The 22397-nt window shown below is 37.5% G+C and overlaps 1 protein-coding gene across 1 annotated transcript; it reads right to left on the reverse strand.

Annotated features, from left to right (window-relative positions):
* Nucleotides 1-4407: 4407 nt before the first annotated feature.
* Nucleotides 4408-22152, reverse strand: LOC123508377 (peptidyl-prolyl cis-trans isomerase FKBP4-like). Its single transcript, XM_045262058.1, has 10 exons — nt 21999-22152; nt 21319-21408; nt 20545-20689; nt 20276-20418; nt 19846-19966; nt 19449-19606; nt 11393-11633; nt 10778-10947; nt 10280-10468; nt 4408-5686 (listed from the first exon to the last, which is right to left on the reverse strand). Exons 2-10 carry the CDS (start codon nt 21388-21390, stop codon nt 5546-5548), a joined length of 1380 nt encoding a protein of 459 aa, XP_045117993.1. The 5' UTR covers nt 21391-21408; nt 21999-22152; the 3' UTR covers nt 4408-5545.
* Between the last annotated feature and the right edge of the window lie 245 nt (nt 22153-22397).

Here is a 22397-nt window from a genome sequence, read left to right on the forward strand (position 1 = left end):
GATTCTTGTGTAAATAGGAAGAATGTCTATATTATCTTCTTTAATGCTAAATTCGACGATCTTCACAAATTACATTAATTAATGAGAGAGAGAGAGAGAGAGAGAGAGAGATGGGGGGAGGGGGCAAAGTACTACAAAGCATTTCATATATATATATATATATATATATATATATATATATATATATATATATATATATATATATATATATATATATATATACGGTATATATGCTTTCAAAGGACCACGAGGCAAGCTGATATTTCCATTATTATAATCAAGTGCAATACTCTGGTTCTGAACAGATATTATGGTTGTTTGTTCCGTTACCTCTCACGAAAAAAAAAAATAATAAATAAATAAATAAAGCAAAGATTTGTCACGTGGCTGGACTGAAGGATATGGCTGAGTGCAGTCGGCCGCCAGCCAGCAGACTGCTTCGACCCTCACCTGGCAACGGACACACACCAACTGACTGCGACTGGTCATTGGTCAGTTGTCATTGAAGTCGTGAAGCGTAAAGGAATGAAGACTTGTTGCTGGATTGCGTGTCTACCACCACCTGCTGGAGGAGAATGAGGCTTAAAAAGAAGTCAGATTAATTCCTGACATTATTTATAAGGCAAACCATAGATCTTTACTAGCCGGCTGGTGGCCTACGCTACGCACTGGCTTAGGGCTTTCAGACTCCGTTTCATTTCTGGTACGACAAGGGATGCATCTGCAATAATTCATCTGACACTATTCAATTGTCACCAACATGCCAGTCTCAAAACATTGTAAGAAAAAGTGAAATGACAATGTATCGTTGTATGTATGTAATTGCAGTTTTCTTGAGTCATTTACTTTTTACGGACATTAACATAAGAATTTACTGAACTGGGATAATTTTTGCTTGTTTACACAAGATTTAACTTGATCTTTCATCAGTTCCAGCCACTTATATTACTCTTATGATGCCTATATACAATACAACCTAATTTGTATACCCAGTTCGTGATTCTAAGGGAAAGAAATGTTAGAACATTTCATAAATTACACCAAACAATTTCTTTTGATACTTTTATTTTCTCTGTGAGGGAGCTCAGTTTTGCAAATTATATTCCCTAATTATTTTTACAGCCGTTCATCTATCTGATTATCCAGAGAGAGAGAGAGAGAGAGAGAGAGAGAGAGAGAGAGAGAGAGAGAGAGAGAGAGAGAGAGAGAGAGAGAGCAGTCAGAGTACAGTAGGTAAACTTGATGCCTGAAACATAACATAAACTGAGTGATACTAGTAATAAATTTTTGTGACCATTTTTCACTCAATCAGCAGGAACTGTGTGTGTGTGTGTGTGTGTGTGTGTGTGTGTGTGTGTGTGTGTGTGTGTGTGTGTGTGTGTGTGTGTGTGTGTGTGTGATTCCACTTTGCCAATTACAAGAGAATGAAAGTTAAGCAGATTCATATCATAACAAGATGAGATTTGTGATTATGTATAATGTATCAATGCTTCCCTAATCTTGCTCTCTCACAGGACATTAAAGCAAAAGTAAAATTTTGAAAATGCTAAGCACAATGAGGAAGAGAGAGAGAGAGAGAGAGAGAGAGAGAGAGAGAGAGAGAGAGAGAGAGAGAGAGAGAGAGAGAGAGAGAGAGAGAGAGAGAGAGAGAGTGTGTGCTTCATTAAAAAAAATAATCTAAATATATCTTACACTTGTATATGATATAAAGCTTCAAAATGCAAGGTCACCATCTTACACCCAGGGAACGATTGCTGTCAATGACACATTGACAACAACACTTCCCAGCAATACATTAGTTGCTTGGACACAAGGAGGGATGCGGTACAATAACAGATAATGTCAAGTGTAATGTGTAATATCTCCACATGCAAAATGTTGATGTATGCTATATACATGAACAATGATAGATTTAAAGATTACTAAGATCCAGACCTAACTACTTTGCTGCAAAATGTGATTATTCTGCTTCATAAGTCTACATACATATTAATACTACAGTATTTATATATCCTTTGTGCTACTCTATAACAAGCAGAAAAGGACAGTAGTAATAATTATGGAAATAAAAACGTGAATAAAGAACTTTCACAAAACACAAGATGATACACTGTAGGTGCACATCCACAGTTAACTTACAAGACAACTTTCCTGTTTATCCTTTAAATCTGAGTAGTCTTATAGAGAATTTGATGTTTACTATCAAGATCCACATGAAAGCAATCATTGTGATGCTCTATTACTTGTCCATTAGCATCCAATTTCAATTACTGACTGTATCACTACAGCTCAGGCACACCCAGCTAAACATGTTTCTTACAAAATTTTCTTTCTTCCATTCATTAGCATCTAGAAAATGTTTAAATAACAATTTTGCTGCATAATAAATCTAATTTCACATATGATTTCCTAGAAAAGCAAATAGCATTTTACACCCTTGAGTTAAGGTAAAATCACAAAAGATGAACATCAATAGCGAGTCATGAGACTGAGTGGTATCCAGTATGCATAACCTTCTCAGGACTAAAGACATGAGAGTTTTGTTGTGTGGATGGCAAAAGCAGTCAATATCAGGTAACAATGGCAAGTCAGTCCATTAAAATAATGTAAAACAAACAATTTTTGTGAGAAACTGTTACAATACATTATGTCTTCAATTAAAAATAGTTCATCTTCGGAACAAAAAATTGCTTCATACATTGCACCAGGTTGAGTTATTTTAAACTTAATCTGAACAGAGGAATATTTTCTTAACATTACATTTAATCTCTAGAATCAACATCCAATATATATATATATATATATATATATATATATATATATATATATATATATATATATATATATATATATATATATATATATATATATATATATATATATATATATATATATATATATATATATATATATATATATATATATATATATATATATATATATATATATATATATATATATATATATATATATATATATATATATATATATATACACATGAACACATGATATCTGCCACATCCATTTCATACATTATAATGACTTATCAAAATACATGCATATGTTGGGAAAATCTAAATTTTTTATAATTTTGTTAATTAAAACTGTGGGGCCATATACAATAGCAATTTTAGAGAAGAAAAGTAAGTAAACAAGAGTATTTATCCAATTGTTGCAAAGCCACATCAGAGACATGAACAATACAGGTGAATAAATTACAAAGTACAAACATCCTGCTTATCAATTCAAGAAAAACATTTTTCAATATAGTATATACATTTTTTTTTTATATTGAAAAGGCATGGAGTGGGAGAAACTTTTAATATATTGTTACCAGTCTGCAAATTTTTTTTTATGAATTGTCCAGATAAAGGCAGAATGCAATTACTGTGCTTCTGACAGCTGAGACAGTAAAAATAAGTAATCAATTTCTTTCATGATTTCCTACAGTAGTGACAGGACAGTCTAAGTCCATTCAACTCCACCTTGGCTGTGGCAATCATTGTGACTTGATTAGTAATGTGTGTGCACTGTGCATCTATTCCTCAGCGAAGAATATGAAGCTTGAAGAAAAAATAAACTGGATACACTGAAACTTAATTTACATTACCAAGTTTTCTTCCATATATGTATATTTCTGGGGGCAGTTGTTTTTTTTGGGGGGCGTTCCACTTAGTTTTATTAGATAGGATGGAATCAAAAGCTTTTCATCTCATCAACTCCCCTCCTCTGACTGACTGTCTACAGCCTCTTTCTCACTGTTGATATGTTGCATCTCTTTCTATCTTTTATTGCTATTTTCATGCAAACTGTTCTACTGATCTTCCTAACTACATGCCTCCCATCCTCCTGCAGCCTCACTGCACAAGGCTTTCTTCTTCCTCTCATCCCTATTCTGTCCAACTCCCTAACACAAGAGTTAACCAGTACACTGAATCATTCATACCTTTCACTGGTAAACTCTGGAACTCCCTCCCTGCTTTTGTATTTCTGTCCTCCTACGACTTGACTTCTTTTAAAAGGAAGGTATCAAGACATTTGCTTCCTAATTTTGGCTAACCCTTTACTCATCTTTTAGAGAACCAGTACTCAAGTGGTCCTTTCTTTTTTTAACATTGTGTTGCCCTTGACTGGTGAAAAAAAAAAAAAAAAAAAAAAATATATATATATATATATATATATATATATATATATATATATATATATATATATATATATATATATATATATATATATATATATATACACACACACACACACACACACACACACACACATATAGAACTTTTTTTCCTATAATTTTGTTGTCCTACCCAAAACATCTTGTATAAAAATAATAAACAAATATGTGAATAAAATAGTGTACACAAGAGACAGCAATTCATTGTTTTCATGGAAAAAAATAAATAAATAAAAGTAAATAAATAATATAAAATAAAGAAAGGGAGGAGGAAAGCCATGGAATGATAAGATAATTAAGTTAATCAAAATCTGACTGGGTCAGGCAGTGACATGCCACACATGTCCAGTGCCCTGTCAAAGGTTTAATGATTGATCACTCCCTAAGATGAATTTGTTCTTTAAATCAGGGGTTCTCAACCTTTTTCTTGTTAAGGACCCCCTGAGTTAAAACCATCTACCCGAACCCCCAGTAATCTGACATCGAACAGAATGTTAGTTTAGTGAGTGACACTAATTCAGTATGCAATGATATACTGCAAAAGACATTATTAGATCAGCCATCTAAATACCTCTGGAAAGCTTGTAAACCCCTGCAGAGGTTCAGAAATCTAAGATTGAAAATCCCCTGCTTTAGATCATCTCATCACAGTGTTTAAAAAATCCCACCACTACATTACTTAAATGGCTATCCTAAATGTAATTATTTGTATTCTTCAAATAAAAATTCAACAATACTATTGTAGGATTTAAGCCATATTCAGACAACATTAAGCACCAAACAGAACTCAACAAGACAACAAATTTACAATCCTCAACAGCTACCTTTCAAGTTGGTGATCCCCAATAACACAGATAACACAGAAAAAACACATGCATATATAAATAAAAATAGAAAGTTTGTTATCTTAGCTGTTTGATATCTTCAGATTTGATATAGACAAAATTAGTTCTTATGATTTCAGTGTGTCAGAACTCAGAAGTCTCCATCCAGCACACCTCAGTGACAGAGCTGTGCCTGATGCTTCAATCTTCTAGAGTGACACATTTTAAGTTGCCAAATGTATGCTGAATAACTTTTTATACAATATATAAATACAACCAGACTCCTTAAACGCTAACCAGTTGCCACTGCTGCAAGAACTTGTGTCTGAGCAATCTATAAACATAAAAAAATCTTACTTAGATATGTCTACCTACAATATGCTATCAAAATATAAGTTTATATCACATTCAGGTAAGTGCTTACATCATTAGCACATTTCTGCTAAAATTAAACATGATTGGAAATACTAATTATTAATCTCTCTTTCGTACATCATCATACACTTTATTATGGCTAACCTGACCACAGGAGAGGTGAGAGTTAAAGCATGTGGACACCATCAATGTTAACTAGTTCAGACAGATCACATTTATCTGAATCTTTCTTCTCTTCTGCCTTACCCCACTCCCCGAGGTCTCCAGACATGATGTCCAGCCGCCTTCTTGCTTCTGCTTCTTCTCTCTGTTAAAAAAGCACAATACAAACTTTTAAATAGTAGTATTGAAGATGGGAATAAGATTATGAATGATGCATGAGTGTGTGAGTATGTGTATGTGGTGCCATGTCTGTGCTATCTTATGGGGATTGCCAGCCTGATATATATATATATATATATATATATATATATATATATATATATATATATATATATATATATATATATATATATATAGGCAACCCCCGCTTAACGAAGGTTCACACAACGAAATTTCGTTACAACGAAGGTTTCATTTTACTACCATCTGCTTGTTTAACTAACACCAAACTTGCTTTAACAAAGTTTTATCCAGGTAATTTTTTCCAAGTTTGAAAGGCCCGCCGCATCACGCAAGCCGACAGGCTTTTGAATACACCAGCGCCTCTCGTGGACAACACGCGCACCACTCACTGCCCCTGTTCAAAACAATAACAGCGTCAGCAGCAGCTCGTCTTCCCTCGCTCAATTTACCACCAAAACGCCCTGCAATGTCGCCTAGCTTTGCCAAGACCAGGAAGTTTCTTACTCTCGTAGTGAAGCTGGATATTATTCACAGACACGAGAGAGGTGAGAAAACTAATAGCATTGCTCACCACCATCTTGACTCCATCTACTGTCTCTACTATTTTCAAGTCAGCAGACTCTATTAAGAAGGCTGGTGAGACCGTATCTTCCTTGCAAGCTAAAAGAACCACCTGAACTCATGGCTACAATGGATAAAATGGAGAGCCTTGTGGAAATGTGGTACATAAGTTTTGTATGTGATACAATGATGCACCCTTTGTTTACATTCCACAGGTTGCCGGTTAGTGTCTTTCCCGTTTCACTCTCCCTCCCTTCATAAATTTAAGATCATCAACATTATAAAGTTACGTACATACATACATTAGTGTACATTATAATGACTTAAATTAAACTGCCTAAATGTTTAACTTCGTAATTTTTACTTTCATTAAACTTTTCACTGTACTATGATGCACTCTCGCATTGTTTACTCTCACTGGAAGTTCAAATCAGGGGTTAAACTTGTTATAATCGGTTCGCAAAACGAAGTTTTTTTTTAGGAACGTAACCCCTTCGTTAAGCAGGGGTTGCCTGTATATATATATATATATATATATATATATATATATATATATATATATATATATATATACACACACAGTAATACCTCAAGATACGAACGTCCCAACATATGATTTTTTTATACATACGACGAACAATTTCATAGAATTTACGCCTCAAAATACGAAGATATTTTTAAGATATGAATAGCCATTGGTAGATGGTGCAGTGATCGTTCAGCTACCCGCATCCACTGGAACATTCAGCCTACATTGTGTATCGTTGTTCATCTTTTGTGCATGTATGTGTCTGTGCTCCTCGGCAATGTGTATTTTTTCTTAAGTTTTGTGAACTCATGGGTCCCAAAAGTAAAAGTTTGGCGAGAAACACACAAAATAGCCTGCATACTGATGCCTGTAATACTGATTACACTTGGAAATTCAATAAACGATTGAGTACAAATGGTGTTCTGCCCACAAGCAACTCTTCCTCTTTGCAATGAAAAAAACAGAAATCTCTAAATGCTATGGTTACCAAAATATCACAGGTTGAATGAGGTAGTATCATTGGTGTATGTGGCATTGTGTCCGATCGGGTTCGACAGCCTTGGCTAGAGCAATAGAAAACAGGCCCCTTGTATCCTCTCTCTCTCTCTCTTTCTCCTGTTGCCTGTTCTGATACCACTCTCATTCAAAAGTTGTCTCCCTGTAACATGGCGAGAGACCTGAGGTGTAGAAGTAAGGCGCGTGGGAGAGGTGGCGGAATCGGACACCGTGAAATCACTGTCTCTCCCACCATGCATCGTGGGAGTTGGTGACACAGTGACATATAGCATATGTTTACTCCTCTAGGAACTAATTAAATTCGTACATCGAGGTACCACTGTATTATATATTATATATATATATATATATATATATATATATATAGAGAGAGAGAGAGAGAGAGAGAGAGAGAGAGAGAGAGAGAGAGAGAGAGAGAGAGAGAGAGAGAGAGAGAGAGAGAGAGAGAGAGAGAGAGAGAGAGAGTTTACTTAAAAAGAGTTTACCTATAAATTTGCTACGGGAAGTGAGCTACACTCGTGGTGTCCCATTCGCTTGAATCCATTTATCATACTTTCTTTAAAACTATGGATATTTCTTGCTTTCACTACACCCTCCGGTAATCTATTCCAGGCAGTGACAGTTCTTGCAGGGAAACTGAACTTTTTTATATCAGTTGTACACCCCGGAATCCTCAATTTCAAATCATGATTATCTCTTGGTCTTCTCGTCATATCCAGCTCAAGAAAGTCATCTCTATCAATCTTCTCAATCTCATTTACACACTTGAACAGTTGGATCATATCACCTCTTCTTCTCTCTTCCAACGGTGGCAGATTTAGTCTACATAATCTTTCCTGATAATTTATATCATGCAAGGCTGGCACCAGTTTTGTTGCCGCTCTTTGTACCCCTTCCAGTTTATGTATATGTTTCCTCAAATGAGGCGCCAACATTCATATTCTAATTTTGGTCTCAGAATTGATTCCATTACTTTTTTTTACCAGTATTTCATTCAGGTGAGTAAATGTAGTTCTGATATTTGCAACTATTGCCAAACCTTCCCCTACAATTTTGTTTATATGTCCCTCAGGTGACAAGTTGTTTTGTACTATAACCCCCAAGTCTTTTTCTCTTTCTACACACATTAGATTCACTCCACCTAAGTTATAGCTTGCATGAGGTCTGTGTATACTTCTTCCCATTTCCAACACATGACATTTGTCAGCATTAAATTCCATCATCCATTTATTGCTCCATTCATGAATAATATTCAAGTCCTCTTGTAAACCTTGACAATCTTCTTGGGATTTTACTTGTCTCATTATTTTTGCATCATCTGCGAACAAATTAATATAACTTCTCACTCAATCCGGTAGATCATTTACATATATCAGGAACATTAGGGGTGCCAGCACAGACCCCTGTGGGACTCCACTCTCTACTTCAACCCATTCAGAGCTTACACCCGTACTACTGTCTTCATTTTCTCCCTGATAAGTAACTTGTCATCCATTTAAGTATCTTGTCCCCAAGTCCTCCATATTTTTCCATCTTCCACTTAAGTCTTTTATGGGATACCTTATCAAAAGCCTTTTTTAGATCAAGATATATACAGTCAACCCATCCTCCTTTCAGATCAACTATGTCAATTACTCTTGAATAAAAACTTAGAAGATTGGTAACGCAAGATCTTCCTTTCTAAATCCAAATTGCTTTGATGAAAGAATTTCTCTTTCTTCTAGGAACTTTATCCATCTATCTCTTATTATTCCCTCTAACACCTTTATCAATATACACAGAAGAGAAACAGGCCTGTAGTTTAACAGTGACTCTCTACTTCCTCCTTTATGTATAGCCACTATTTGCGCTTCCTTCCACTTTTCCGGAACATATCCTTCTTCTAATGACTTCTTGTATAACTGATGAATTAGCCAACTTAATTCCTCAGCACAACATTTCAATACCCATTGCCTTGTTTACATCCAGCATCTGAAGTCTTGTTATGACTTCCTTTCTATCAAATACAATGTTTTCCAACTTGGGTCCTTGATATCCTCCTAGTATTCCTTCTTCTCCAACATAATCACCATCTTTTACAAACACTGATTTAAACTTGTTATTTAACACCTGAGCTATTTCTCGCTCATTTTCAATAATCTCTCCTTCCACTTTCAGCTTCTGAATTGCACCTTTAATTTTTGTTTTACCATTAATGTATTTGTAAAAAATTTAGGATCACTTTCATATTTATCCACAATGTTTTTCTCATATTTAGCCTCTTCCTCTCTTTTCACCTCTGTATACATATTCTGTGCTCTGTGTTACTTTTCCTTTGTCCCTACATTCCTTCTTTTTCTCATATTTTTCCATGCTCTATCTCTCTCTTCTTTGGCTTTTCTGCATCGCCCGTTAAACCACACTTTTTTATCTCTCTCTCTTGGCTTATATAAAGGGACTGTTTTCTGAACCACTTCGTCGTATACCCTCAGTACCTCTTCCAGCATTGCCTCTGTATTCAATTCCAAAATCCTCGAGATAAAGAGAGAGAGAGAGAGCATAAAAAATGTATGGAAAGTCACTCAAGAAAATAATTCATTGCTATATACTGGATGCTTTACAGTGTTGTGATGGAATACTGGAATACAAGAAAAGTATCATTTTGAAACCCATGACTTAATTTTACTTTATTTATTAACATATATTGACCTTGAAAATCCTTTGTTCTCCTTCACTTGCTATCACAAAATCATCAATTAAATATCACACTGTATAAAGCATTTCAACAATCATAATCCAGGCAACTAAACTTTACAATTAATATGGAAATGTACTGATCATAAAAGTCCTTTGTTTTCTTCTTTATATATATACATATATATAAAAAATAAAAAAATAATAAAAAAAATAAATATAACATTGTACAGGATATTAACAACCATAATCCAAAAACTAAACTCCACAACATACCGCTCTGTCCTGTCTGGCAAATTTGTCAAACATCCCACTGTACAGTTTCTTTTCCTTCTGTTTATTAGCCTTGATCTGAAGACCACACCTCTGCAGCTGGAGCTTGGCTGCCTTGTTGTTGTGGTCTAAATCAAGGCATATTTGGAAGTCCTTCTCAGCAAATTCAGCTTCTCCCATATTCAAATTTGCCTTAGAAATAAATACAAAGTAAAATAAAAAAAAAGAATGTAAATAAAAATTACCATACATCCTATATATGAAATATGAATCATCTTATATTTCTAAGATTTAATTACTTATGACTGATAAAATTGAGGCAAAAGACTGTGAGGAATAAAAGAAAAAAATCACATCTATGTTTCTTTTCATATGCATACATAATCTTTCAGACAAAATCCACACACATAAAAGAAAGCTCATATTGCTATTATCATCATTCATACAGATAACTAGCTAAGTCCAATACACACCAATAAGATTTACATGTCAGTAATTTACCTGTCCTCTCCTAAAGTAAGCCTTCACACTGCTACTGTCCATCTCCAGTGCTTTGGTGGCGTGGTCTCGTGCTCGAGGGTTGTCATGCAGCTTGAGGTACGTCATGGCAAGGTTGAGTTGGCCAGCCAGGAGTATGGACCGACTCTCTGCTTTCTTCTCATCACTTAATCCTGTGAGAGAGAGAGAGAGAGAGAGAGAGAGAGAGAGAGAGAGAGAGAGAGAGAGAGAGAGAGAGAGAGAGAGAGAGAGAGAGAAAATTAATAAAATCATAAATTCTAATTCTGTAAAAGAAAGGATTTGTTTAACAAAATCTAATCTTAAGAACTGATGAAAAATACACCATAATTCCCCAAATACTAATTCTAATTTCAAGATCTTCCATTAGCTTTACCATATTAGGTTTAAAACCAATTATGACCTACATTTACATCCAAAAGTTATTGGTGTGAAAATATGTGTTTTTATATCCAACAAAATCTATAATGAAACGTCAAATTTTAATTTTTTTAAAAAGGTAAATTCACTCAAAAATATTCCTATTTCCTGCCTTCATTCATTATACACAGAATTTCCATACGGTGAGGACCAATGACACATAATTAGTGACCATCTTACCATTGTCATACTGCAAAAAATCAAGGATTTTCTTATATTGCTTGACTGCCAATCGATATTTTTCTTGTTTGAAGAATTCACTCCCTCTATCTTTGCAAATCTTGGCATGCTCAATCTTCTCTTCCTGGTCCATTTCCCAAGATTCCTTTGCTTTTTCAAAACTACACATCTCTACTTCATAGTCTAAGTAAGCCCCAGGAGGAACACCTATGGAGACATTCCCAGCAGATCCAAAAGCATACTGCAAAAGAAATTTTCATTATTGTAAATATAAGAAGCCTTTATTATACGAAGGCATTTAATAACAAGAGAAATTTACATAAACCTGAACCTCATTTATCCGGACCTTGTTATCCAGATTTCAGTTAATCCAGACACTGTCCAGTTAATAATTTAATATGAGTACAGATGGCTATAAAAAGGAATTCGAACAATGCACGCCTCACACACTCCAAACACAGTAAATAGGTAGTGGCGCAGCTGCGGCAGGCAGTTGTAAACAAGTCCGGGCAACACAAGTGACCATTGTGTATTGTCCAGTATCAGTGAGCAAGTTTGTGCATTTTTCAGTACCTTAGAACTCTTAAATTATGTCTTCCAAGGGTGTTAGGCATAAGTGAGTGCCCTAGTTGTGACTTAAAAGATGGAACTTATAAGAAAATTAGAGAAAAAAGCTAGTGTTATGAGTGTTTGTGAGGAGTATGGTGTGGCCAAGCAAACTGTGTCGGACATTAGTAAATCAATAGGTAGCTGGTAGAATATTCTGCCAAATACTGTGTGGATGCATCATCAAGTAAAAGTAGTAAAGGTGCACCAAGGAAAAATGTAAGGGGTGGAAAAGATGCTGCATTAGATACTGCCGTTATAAAGTGGTATGTGCAGCAGCTAGAAAGCTGATATAAAAATTGATATATCTAGAGAATTTTAGGGGGAACAATGGGTGGCTGTGGCAATTCTGCAATCAAAATGGACTTTTTAATGTTACTGTGCAGGGTGAAGCTGGCGATGCGGACACACACAGCACTGCATGACATAGCTGCATGTTGTGGTAGTATATTCATAGTACTTCATGTCTATGAAGTTTTGTTTTCGTGTGCTCAGGTATTTCTGTATATTGCTGTCTATAAGTCAAGTTTTAAGGGTTATTTTATGCGCCACCAATTTACTTAGCAAGAAAAATTAACTCTGGCTGGAGATGAAGCTATATCGCCCAGAACGTTTCGAAGGTTCAGAGGGAGCAGGGGCTGCCGAGTGGACACACTGGATCTGCACTTTCGAGAACATCATAGCCACAGGACACACCACCTAACAAATTGAAGTTGCATCATCAACTTCGTCTCGCCTACACCCTTCTCACACATCGCTGACTGCAAAGAATACAGCGAAGCTATCAATATCCTCAATAGAGTTTATGTGAAACCCAAGAACATAATTTTCGCCCAACATCAACTAGCTACTCGCAAACAACTTTCAAGTGAGTCCATAGATGTGTACGTACAGTCTCTCAAACTGCTTGCTAGAGAGTGTGAATTCAAGGCTGTGTCTGCTGAGACTTATGGTAATGAAGCCATCCGTGATTCCTTTATTGCTGGTCTCGCCTCTCCTATCATCCGTCAGCGAATGGTAGAGAAGGAATCCGTCTCTGGATGAAGCTGTTAACCTTGCTCAAAGCCTCGACACTGCACAACGGAATGCTGACGAGTACATACTTCCCGCCACTCCGCCCAACTTGACAGCTGCCTCTACTGAAACAACCGCCCGAGACCACAATACTTGCGCTGCCACTTCCCTGGGACGACTGTGCTTCTTTTGTGGGGGAAGGCGGCATCCCAGGACTTGCTGCCCAGCTCGTGATGTAGAGTACCATTCATGTGGAAAGACTGGTCCCTTTGCTAAGGTATGTAGGTCCAACCGGACTGTGAAATCTGGGAAAGGCACCTTTACTTCAGCTGCTGGGATTAGCAATGGAAAGGAGGAGACCGCTTCTCTGCAAGATACGTCTCCACCTCCTGGATACAGGACGCTCGGTCGCCAGCCTTCAGGAGGTGCTTCCATGGTGTTAGCCTCTGCTACTGCTCAACGTGGTTCAACTATTCCAGTGTGTGAATAATATGACATATGCCCTTGTTGACAGTGGGAGCTCTATCAGTTTCGTTCACCCGGAAATCATAAAAAGTTTGGATATCCCAGTGCACCCATCTACTTTTAACATCACTCTTGCAGCTTCTCAAGTGTCTAAAACTCATGGTCACTGCTACATTGACTTAAAGGTGCAAAACAACTTTTATCCACAATTTAAGTTCTCAGTGATGCCTTAATTATGTTCTAAGGTTATTTTAGGTCAAGACTTTATGAATAAGCACCAGAATGTTGAGTTTACCCTTAGTGGTTCTCTTCCTAAGTTGACTGTATGTGGTTTAGCTAGCATGACCATTGATTCACCTTGCTTGTTCCCTAATTTGACTCCAGACACTCGAAGGTTTGTAAAGTCAGATGAAGCATTTATCAGAGACGAAATTCATTCATTATTGTTGCAAGGTATAATTGAAAAGAGCCAGTCCCCATGGAGAGCTCAGGTTTTAGTAGTCAACGATGAACGCCACAAACGTCGCATGGTGGTGGATTACTCTAGAACTGTAAATCACTTCACACAATTAGATGCCTACTCTATGCCTCGCACTCACGATCTATTTCACAAAATGGCTAAATACCGAATTTTCAGTACCCTTGATCTAAAAAGTGCATACTACCAGGTTCCACTTCAGGAAAATGAGAAGTCTTATACTGCTTTTGAAGCTGATGGGCAACTGTTCCAGTTTACTAGAATCCCCTTTGGGCTAACTAATTCAGTTGCAGTCTTTCAGAGGGTTATAGATTCCACCATCACAGACAATAACCTAGAGGCCACTTTTGCTTACATAGATGATGTGATAATATGTGGAAAAAACCAAGAAGACCATGACCACCATCTCCAGTGCTTCAAGGAGGCAGCAGCGAAATATAATCTCACTTTGAACACTAGTAAATGTAAGTACAGTCTCACCCAAATTAATTACCTAGGATACTGCATTGAGAATGGGAACCTTAGCCCTGATTCGGATCGCATCAAACCCTTGCTAGATTTACCTGTTCCTGACGATGCTTCCTCACTGAAACGAGCGCTTGGTCTATTTTCTTATTACTCTATTTGGATACCAGACTATTCCCAACGCATTCAACCCCTTCTCAGTTGTAAGCAATTTCCTTTGTCCTCGGAAGCAGTCAGGTGTTTCGAGTCTTTGAAGAAAGATATTTCTAAAGCATCTGTAGCTGCCTTTGATGAAACCCTTCCTCTTCAGATTGAGACTGATGCATCCTCAGTATCTATAGCTGCTGTTCTGTCTCAGAATGGTTGACCTGTTGCTTTTTTCTCCAGGACTCTTAACAAATCTGAAAGACTGCAACCTGCTGTAGAGAGGGAGGCAGCTGCCATTGTTGAAGTGATTCGTAAGTGGAGATTGTACCTGATTGGCAGAAAATTCTCTATTGTCACTGATCAGCAAGCTGTAAGTTTTATGTTTAACGCTTCACATTCCTCCAAAATTAAGAACAGCAAGATACTTAGATGGCGCCTTGAACTCTCTGAATATAGATATGACATTAAGTTTAGACCAGGTTCAGAGAATCATGTTTGCGACATGTTGTCTAGAGTATGTTCTGCCACTGCTAGGACTGAGTCAATCTTACTCGAAGACATCCATGTATCACTGTGCCATCCAGGAGTAACAAGACTGTACCACTTTGTATGGATGAAAAATTTAACATACTCTTTAGATGATGTCAGGAGAGTCTGTTCTCAGTGCTCAATTTGCTCAGAATTAAAACCCAAGTTTTTCAGACCTCCCCAGCTCATCTCATCAAAGCACTTAAGCCTTTTGATCGAATTTCCATAGATTCTTCTGGTCCTAAACCTTCTACCACAAAGAACAAATATCTCCTGGTAATGGTAGACGAGTTCTCCAGATTTCCTTTTGTTTTTCCATGTTCTGATATGACAGCTCAAACTGTAATCGCATGCTTGCTCAAACTATTCTCTATTTTTGGCTGCCCTTCATCCATTCATTTTGATCTAATGGCAGACAGGCTACGGTCTCTACTCACGACCTGGCCCCGACTCCTAGGGACGACAACCCAACAGAGGTCGATGACAAAGAGGAACTGCCGTCGACAGATGACGTCACACCAGGTCCTACGCCAGAAGTATCTCCTGACAAGATTACTAACTCTACACGGTAAGACTGGTTACTTTGCTAAAGTAAGTAGAACCAGACAGACTACAAGATCTGGAAAGAGCACCTTCACTTCTGCTGCTGGTATTAGCAATGAAGGAGAGGACGCCGCTTCTCTGCAGGATCTGTCTCCACCTCGTGGATACGAGAAGCTTGGTCACCAGGTGGTACTTCCACGGTACTTCCACTTCTGCAACTACTTAACGAATTTCAACTATTCCTGTGAGTATGAACGAGGTGACAGTTAATGCCCTTGTTGATAGAGGGAGTTCTATCAGTTTTAGTCACCCAGAGATTGTAAAAGATTTAGGTATCCCAGTGCACTCATCTTCTAAAAGCATTACTCTTGCAACCTCTCAAGTGTCTAAAAGTTATGATCACTGTTTCATTGACCTAAAAGTGAACGATAACTTTTATCCAAAATTTAAGTTTTCAGTGCTTTCTCAGTTGTGTTCTAGAGTTATTTTAAGGCAAGATTTTATGAATAAGCACCAAAATGTCAAATCTACTCTTAATGGTTGTTTACCTAAGTTGACTGTTTGTGGTGTAACCAGTATAACCATCGATCCACCCTGCTTATTCCCTAATCTGACTCCAGACATTAGACCTGTTACCACATCCACTCGACAGTTTTCAAAGTCTGATGAAACATTTATCCATGATGAAATTAATTCCTTGTTACCATAAGGGATAATTGAAAAGAATCAGTTCCCATGGAGAGCTCAGGTTCTAGTAGTCAATGATGATCGCCACAAAGGTCGCATGGTGGTTGACTACTCAAGAACTGTAAATCACTTCACGCTGTTAGATGCCTACCCCATGCCTCGTATCCATGATCTAATCCATAAAATGGCTAAATACAAGATTTTCATCAATATTGATCTGAAAAGTGCTTACTATCAGGTCCCCCTTCAGGAGAATGAGAAGTGTTACACTGCTTTTGAAGCTAATGGACAACTGTTCCAGTTCACTAGAATCCCCTTTGGCCTAACTAATTCGGTGGCAGTTTTTCAGAGGGTTATAGACTCCATCATCGCAGACAATAGCTTAGAGACCCCTTTTGCCTATATTGATGATGTGATCATATGTGGGGAAAACCAAGAAGAACATGATCTTCAGCATTTCAAGGAGGTAGCAGCTAAATACAACCTCACTTTAAACATTGCTAAATGTAAGTACAGTCTAACCAAAATCACTTATCTAGGACACTGCATAGAAAATGGAACTCTTAGTCCTGATCCTGACTGCATCAAACTCTTGTTAGAGTTGCCTGTTCCTGACGAAGCTTCCTTACTGAAACGAGCTCTTGGTTTATTCTCTTACTATTCTATATGAATACCTGACTATTCACGACGCATCCAACCCCTTCTCAGTTGTGGTCAATTTCCCTTGTCCTCAGAAGAGGTGAGGTGTTTTGAGTCTTTGAGGAAAGACATTTCTGACGCATACGTAGCCGCATTTGATGAAATATTTCCTCTTCGGATTGAGACTGATGCTTCCTCAGTGTCTATCGCTGCTGTTCTATCTCAACTTGGTCAACCTGTTGCATTTTTCTCCAGGACTCTGAACTGCAACCTGCTATAGAGAAAGAGGCTACTGCCATCGTTGAAGCCATTTGTAAGTGGAGATTGTACCTTATTGGCAGAAAATTTTCTATGTCACTGATCAACAGGCTGTAAGTTTCATGTTTAACACTTCTCATTCCTTTAAAATTAAGAAAGACAAAATACTTAGATGGCAACTAGAACTTTGTGAATATAGATATGAAATTAAGTACGGGCCTGGATCACAGAATCTAGTCTGCAACACTTTGTCTAGAGGATACTCTGCTACTGCTGGCACTGAGTCAACCTTGCTTGAAAACATATGTATGCATCGCTGTGTCATCCAGGAGTAACGAGACTGTACCACTTTGTAAAGATGAAAAATTTAGCATACTCTTTAGATGTGAAGACAGTGTTCTCAATGCTCTATTTGTACAGAATTTAAACCTATATTTTTCAGACCACCCTCAGGTAAATTCATCAAAGCCCTTAAACCTTTTGATCGCATCGCCATAGACTTCTCTGCTCCTAAGCCTTCGTACACAAAGAATACATATCTTCTCGTAATGATAGATGAGTACTCCAAGATTTCCTTTCCTCTTCCCATGTCCTAATATGTCTGCTCAAACTATAATAGCATGTTTGCTTAAATTGTTCTCTATTTTTTGGCTGTCCTTCATCTATTCATTCGGATTGAGGTACCCAGTTCATGTCTCGTGAAGTCTCTGAATTTTTGACTAGCTATGGTGTTGTCATGACCCACTCCTCTCCATATCACCCTCAAGGAAACTGTCAGGTTGAGACAGAGATAGGCACAATATGGCTATCAGTGTGCCTAACTCTTAAGTCTCTCAACCTTCCTTTATCTCAATGAGAAACTATCCTAGACTGATCCCTCCACTTAATTAGATCTTTACTCTGTACTGCCACCAACCAAACTCCTCACAAAAGATTGTTCTCATTTCCCAGGAAATCTTCTAATGGTTATTCATTACCTACCTGGCTTTCCTCCCCTGGTCCTGTATTAGTACGAAAGTTTGTTTGGCTCTCAAAGAATGATCCTCTGGTGGATCATGTCAAGCTGGAGAATGCTACCCCTTACTATGCCACGGTTTGCTATCCTGATGGCAAACAGGCTACAGTCTCCACCCATGACTTGGACCTGACTCCTAGGAACGATACACCGACATAAGGGAATGGCGAAGGGGAACTGCCTCCAACTGAGGATACTACATCTGTCTTGGAAGTGTCTTCTGACAAGATTTGTAACATTACACCAGCTCAGCCTACTGTCAGCGTCAACAAAGAGTCTCAGCCTGTCCCTCTCCGCCGGTCAATGAGAATTAGGAAAGCTCCAGACAAGCTTGCTTATAATTAACTATGTATGTACTTTTTTGTGTGTGAGCTTTACTTTGTATATTTATTTATTTTTAGGAGGGGAGATTGTGATGAAAACTAGCTAACCCTTATTACTAGAATTGTTTGTTCAGAGATGTATCATTTCGTGCTTCAAATGTTTCATGTGCAGGTTATAAATATAGGGGTTCACTCACCCAGAGTCAGTTGACTCCAGCCACTCTTTCTGTTAGGTGTCGGGTTTTCTTGCCAAGTAAAGCCTATGTTAAAGTTAAGTCTGCAATCTAATTCTCCTAGAACATCACAATGGTGAAACAGGTGAGTAGAGAAAAAAATAAGAGCTGATAGCTTGTTTATGTTGAAATGCTTCAAGTTGGTGGTGTTTTCATTCTCTTTGAATTGTTTTATTTATTTCACTGTAGATAAACTTAATTTACAATCCAGTACTTAATGACTCAAGGTGACATTGGGCCAGGCTAAGTGTTAGTTTAATGGGGTTGACTTATCTGCAAGGTAAACCTATTGTACAATATTTTGGGGTCAAACTATAAAGGTTGACTTATGTGTCAGATCGACTTATAAGCCACAATATATGGTAGTGTTAAGTTAGTTTTAGTGTTAGGTTAGGTTAACTTAGATTTAGTTTGTTTTGGTTAGGTTAGTCTGGGAAACTAAAATAAACCAAATTTTTGTGTAAAGTCTAAGATGATAAAACCCACATTTGGTAAAATGAAGGACTCATTTACATTTCTGGACTTTTTCATTATCCGGACTGGTGCCTCCACCATATTATCTAGAAAAATGAGGGTTGAGTGTATTTAAAAAGATGAAAGATGCAAGCAACCTACTCCTACACCACCATCAATGTATGTAATAAAACTCATTTACCTTTGGTGAGAGTTTGATTGTGGATTTCTCTCCTTTCTTGAATCTCTCCAGACTCCTTTCTAGACCCTCTGGGATATTATACTCAGTTCCCTCACCAAGAGGAAACTTAACCTCCCGGTCATCAAACACAGTGCCATTCACACGCCCCACCAGACGTACTGCAAATAGGTTTACCCAAATTTTGAGAGAGAGAGAGAGAGAGAGAGAGAGAGAGAGAGAGAGAGAGAGAGAGAGAGAGAGAGAGAGAGAGAGAGAGAGAGAGAGAGAGAGAGAGAGAGAGAGAATCACATCAGAGAAAAGCTATATCTCAGTTAATGCTTTAATTCCCATTCTTAATGAGATAGTCATACTACAAATTAATAAACAGATTAAAAATCAGCACCAATGAGTGACTCACCATTGACAATAGCACCATCATTGGGTGTCAGGTAACCTCCCCCTGCCACGAGTATTCTCCGAATAATGCCGCCATCTTTTTTAGAACTCAGATCTTCACCATGCCATTCAAACAACTCAATCTAGGGAGAGAGAGAGAGAGAGAGAGAGAGAGAGAGAGAGAGAGAGAGAGAGAGAGAGAGAGAGAGAGAGAGAGAGAGAGAGAGAGAGAGAATTAGGAATAAAAACCTCCTTAAAAATGGCAGTACAATATATCAATCAAATAATCTCTTCAACAGTTTCATGTGAAATAAGAAAAACAAAAGACTTAAATACAATGAATAAATAAATGCATAAAATTAAATTTAAATGCATATCCATACATATCAGTGCTTAAAAGGCAGTTATAAAATTAGCAATAAAATCAGTCTTTATCCAACAACTTTTCTCACCTCAAATATAAGTGTTGCATTGGCCGGTATTTTTGTTGGACTACCAACCTCTCCGTAAGCATACTCACTCTTGCATGTTAGTCTAGCTATTTCACCCTTTTTCATGGTGGCCACTCCCAAATCCCATCCTTTGATAACTTCACCTGAAAAATTACATCAAACAACAATAAAATAAAAAAAAACTTATTCTCTTAAACTATGTCCTTAACTTCACATTAAATCTTCAAATAATCTTTAATTCTGAAACACAAATCTATTGATGTTGCTACCTCTGCCAAGAGTGAACTCAAAACGCTTGCCACTCTCCCGACTAGAGTCAAATTTGGATCCATCTTCAGCCAGGATGCCAATATAATGAACTGAAACACGATCTCCTTGGAGTGGACCACTATCTCCTTCACCGTGCTTCAAAATCTGAGGGGAAAAGTAATTACTATAATATATACAAATGAAGAGATACACACTGCATAATTTCTAAATGTGTTCTTGATTAGAAAAGAGAAATATAGAGACACTCGCTGCATAATTACATCTGTACTTGATTAGAAAAGAAAACACATCACTAACAGTTAACTTCATGGCAAATTTAGTGATTATAAATTAATCAACTGCATTTTCTGAAAGGAACAAATAATGCAAAATATCCTTTATTATTACTATTCTGTGGTATGCCTAAGCTCCTGAGGCATAATATAATGGTCTACAAACCATTCCCTTCCCACCAGGAGCTACCAGGGTAAGAGTGTGATTAATGTGTACATAAGTGTAGTGCATTGTCTGCATCACTCTATATGGGACAAAAAGACAGACTACACTTAAGGATGTAGCTGTTAAGAATTCAATAGGGTGTGTCTCTTAAGTTATCTCATCAAAGAGCTTAAGTGTCTTTGCATCAATACAGACCATAAAGTACAGGAGACATAAACCACTCATAACACCTCTATTAATCCTGTATAGTATGGATAATTTTTTCTCTCTATCTAATGGTGATAAAACTTCTATGGATTGTGGTTTCTTAATATGCACTAAATTTGTCCCCTCACCTCCTTTATGACACCACCATTCTGTTCTGGGGTCAGGTCCATAGCTTGAGTTTTCTGCTCCTCACCTTCCATTCAGTACAAACTTGGCACCTAGGTACAAATGAAGACACATCTGATGATACAATGGAGCAACACTTATTTGAATACATATAAAGCCTCTGCAGCACATAAAGTTTTGTTTTTACTCACTTTTATCACTGAACTCATCTTGGATAGCATGCACTTATTTGAAGAACACAAGTACAAAATGTACATACATAGCAAAATAATAAAAGTAAATAAACAAAAAGGAACAACATTTAAAACACAATAAACCTGCCAACTTTTTCCCTACCTCTATCAACTGAGCCGAGTGAATAACTGAACCTATCAGTTTACAATTAGAAATATAAATGTCTCACAATTGTTGTCACTGAACATCACACACACTGCCGGGTACGTACAACTTCCTAGCACACTTGCTTTGGGTATGTCACGGTGAAGTGAGCAACATAAGTCTGGTAAAGCTGTGTGTTTCTTGAGCTGTCAGTGTGGTGTGTGGTGAGGCTCAGACCGTCTCAAACACACAAGGCTCAACAAGCCATGCCACTCCTGCACTCAACATCCATTCTGGTCATGACGAGGCAAGATACACTATTAAATAAGTAATTATTGTTAACTATCTCTGTTACAACACTCACCTCTCTGGTAGGCAGGACACCACCACCACCACAACCTTCCCTGAGTAGACGCCAGTTCATGAGAAGGATATAAACAACAGAGGCAGACCCACCAGCACCATGCTCACCGAAGTGACCGAACACTCCGACTGTCGGACAAACACTCATAAATAACAAAAAAATAAACAACGATCTCAGTGCAAAAATCACCTCGGTAACTCTCATACATAATTCTTCAGTCTTATGTGTAGCTTTGAAAAAAAAAAAATGTTATTACTGATTTTTCCTAACGTGAGCCGAAATATTCTTTGGCCCGGGCCGAGCGAGCCGCCAAGGCTGGCCGAGAGCCCGAGACAGTGTTTCGGGTACATTTCAAACTGGCTGACTAATCACAGGCTCGGTGATCTCATCTGTTTTACC

The sequence above is a fragment of the Portunus trituberculatus genome, chromosome 24, assembly GCF_017591435.1.
Source record: "Portunus trituberculatus isolate SZX2019 chromosome 24, ASM1759143v1, whole genome shotgun sequence".
Taxonomy (NCBI): domain Eukaryota; kingdom Metazoa; phylum Arthropoda; class Malacostraca; order Decapoda; family Portunidae; genus Portunus; species Portunus trituberculatus.

Bases quoted from the DNA above. Each gene is read 5' to 3' on its own strand.
- LOC123508377 (XM_045262058.1), bottom strand. From the start codon at position 21,390: ATGGAAGGTGAGGAGCAGAAAACTCAAGCTATGGACCTGACCCCAGAA. The intron at 11,634-19,448 runs GTAAATGAGTTT...TTTCTTTTGCAG, and splicing joins CAATCAAACTCTCACCAAAG to TATGCTTTTGGATCTGCTGG. The intron at 10,469-10,777 runs GTAAATTACTGA...TTTATTTCTAAG, and splicing joins CTTACTTTAGGAGAGGACAG to GCAAATTTGAATATGGGAGA.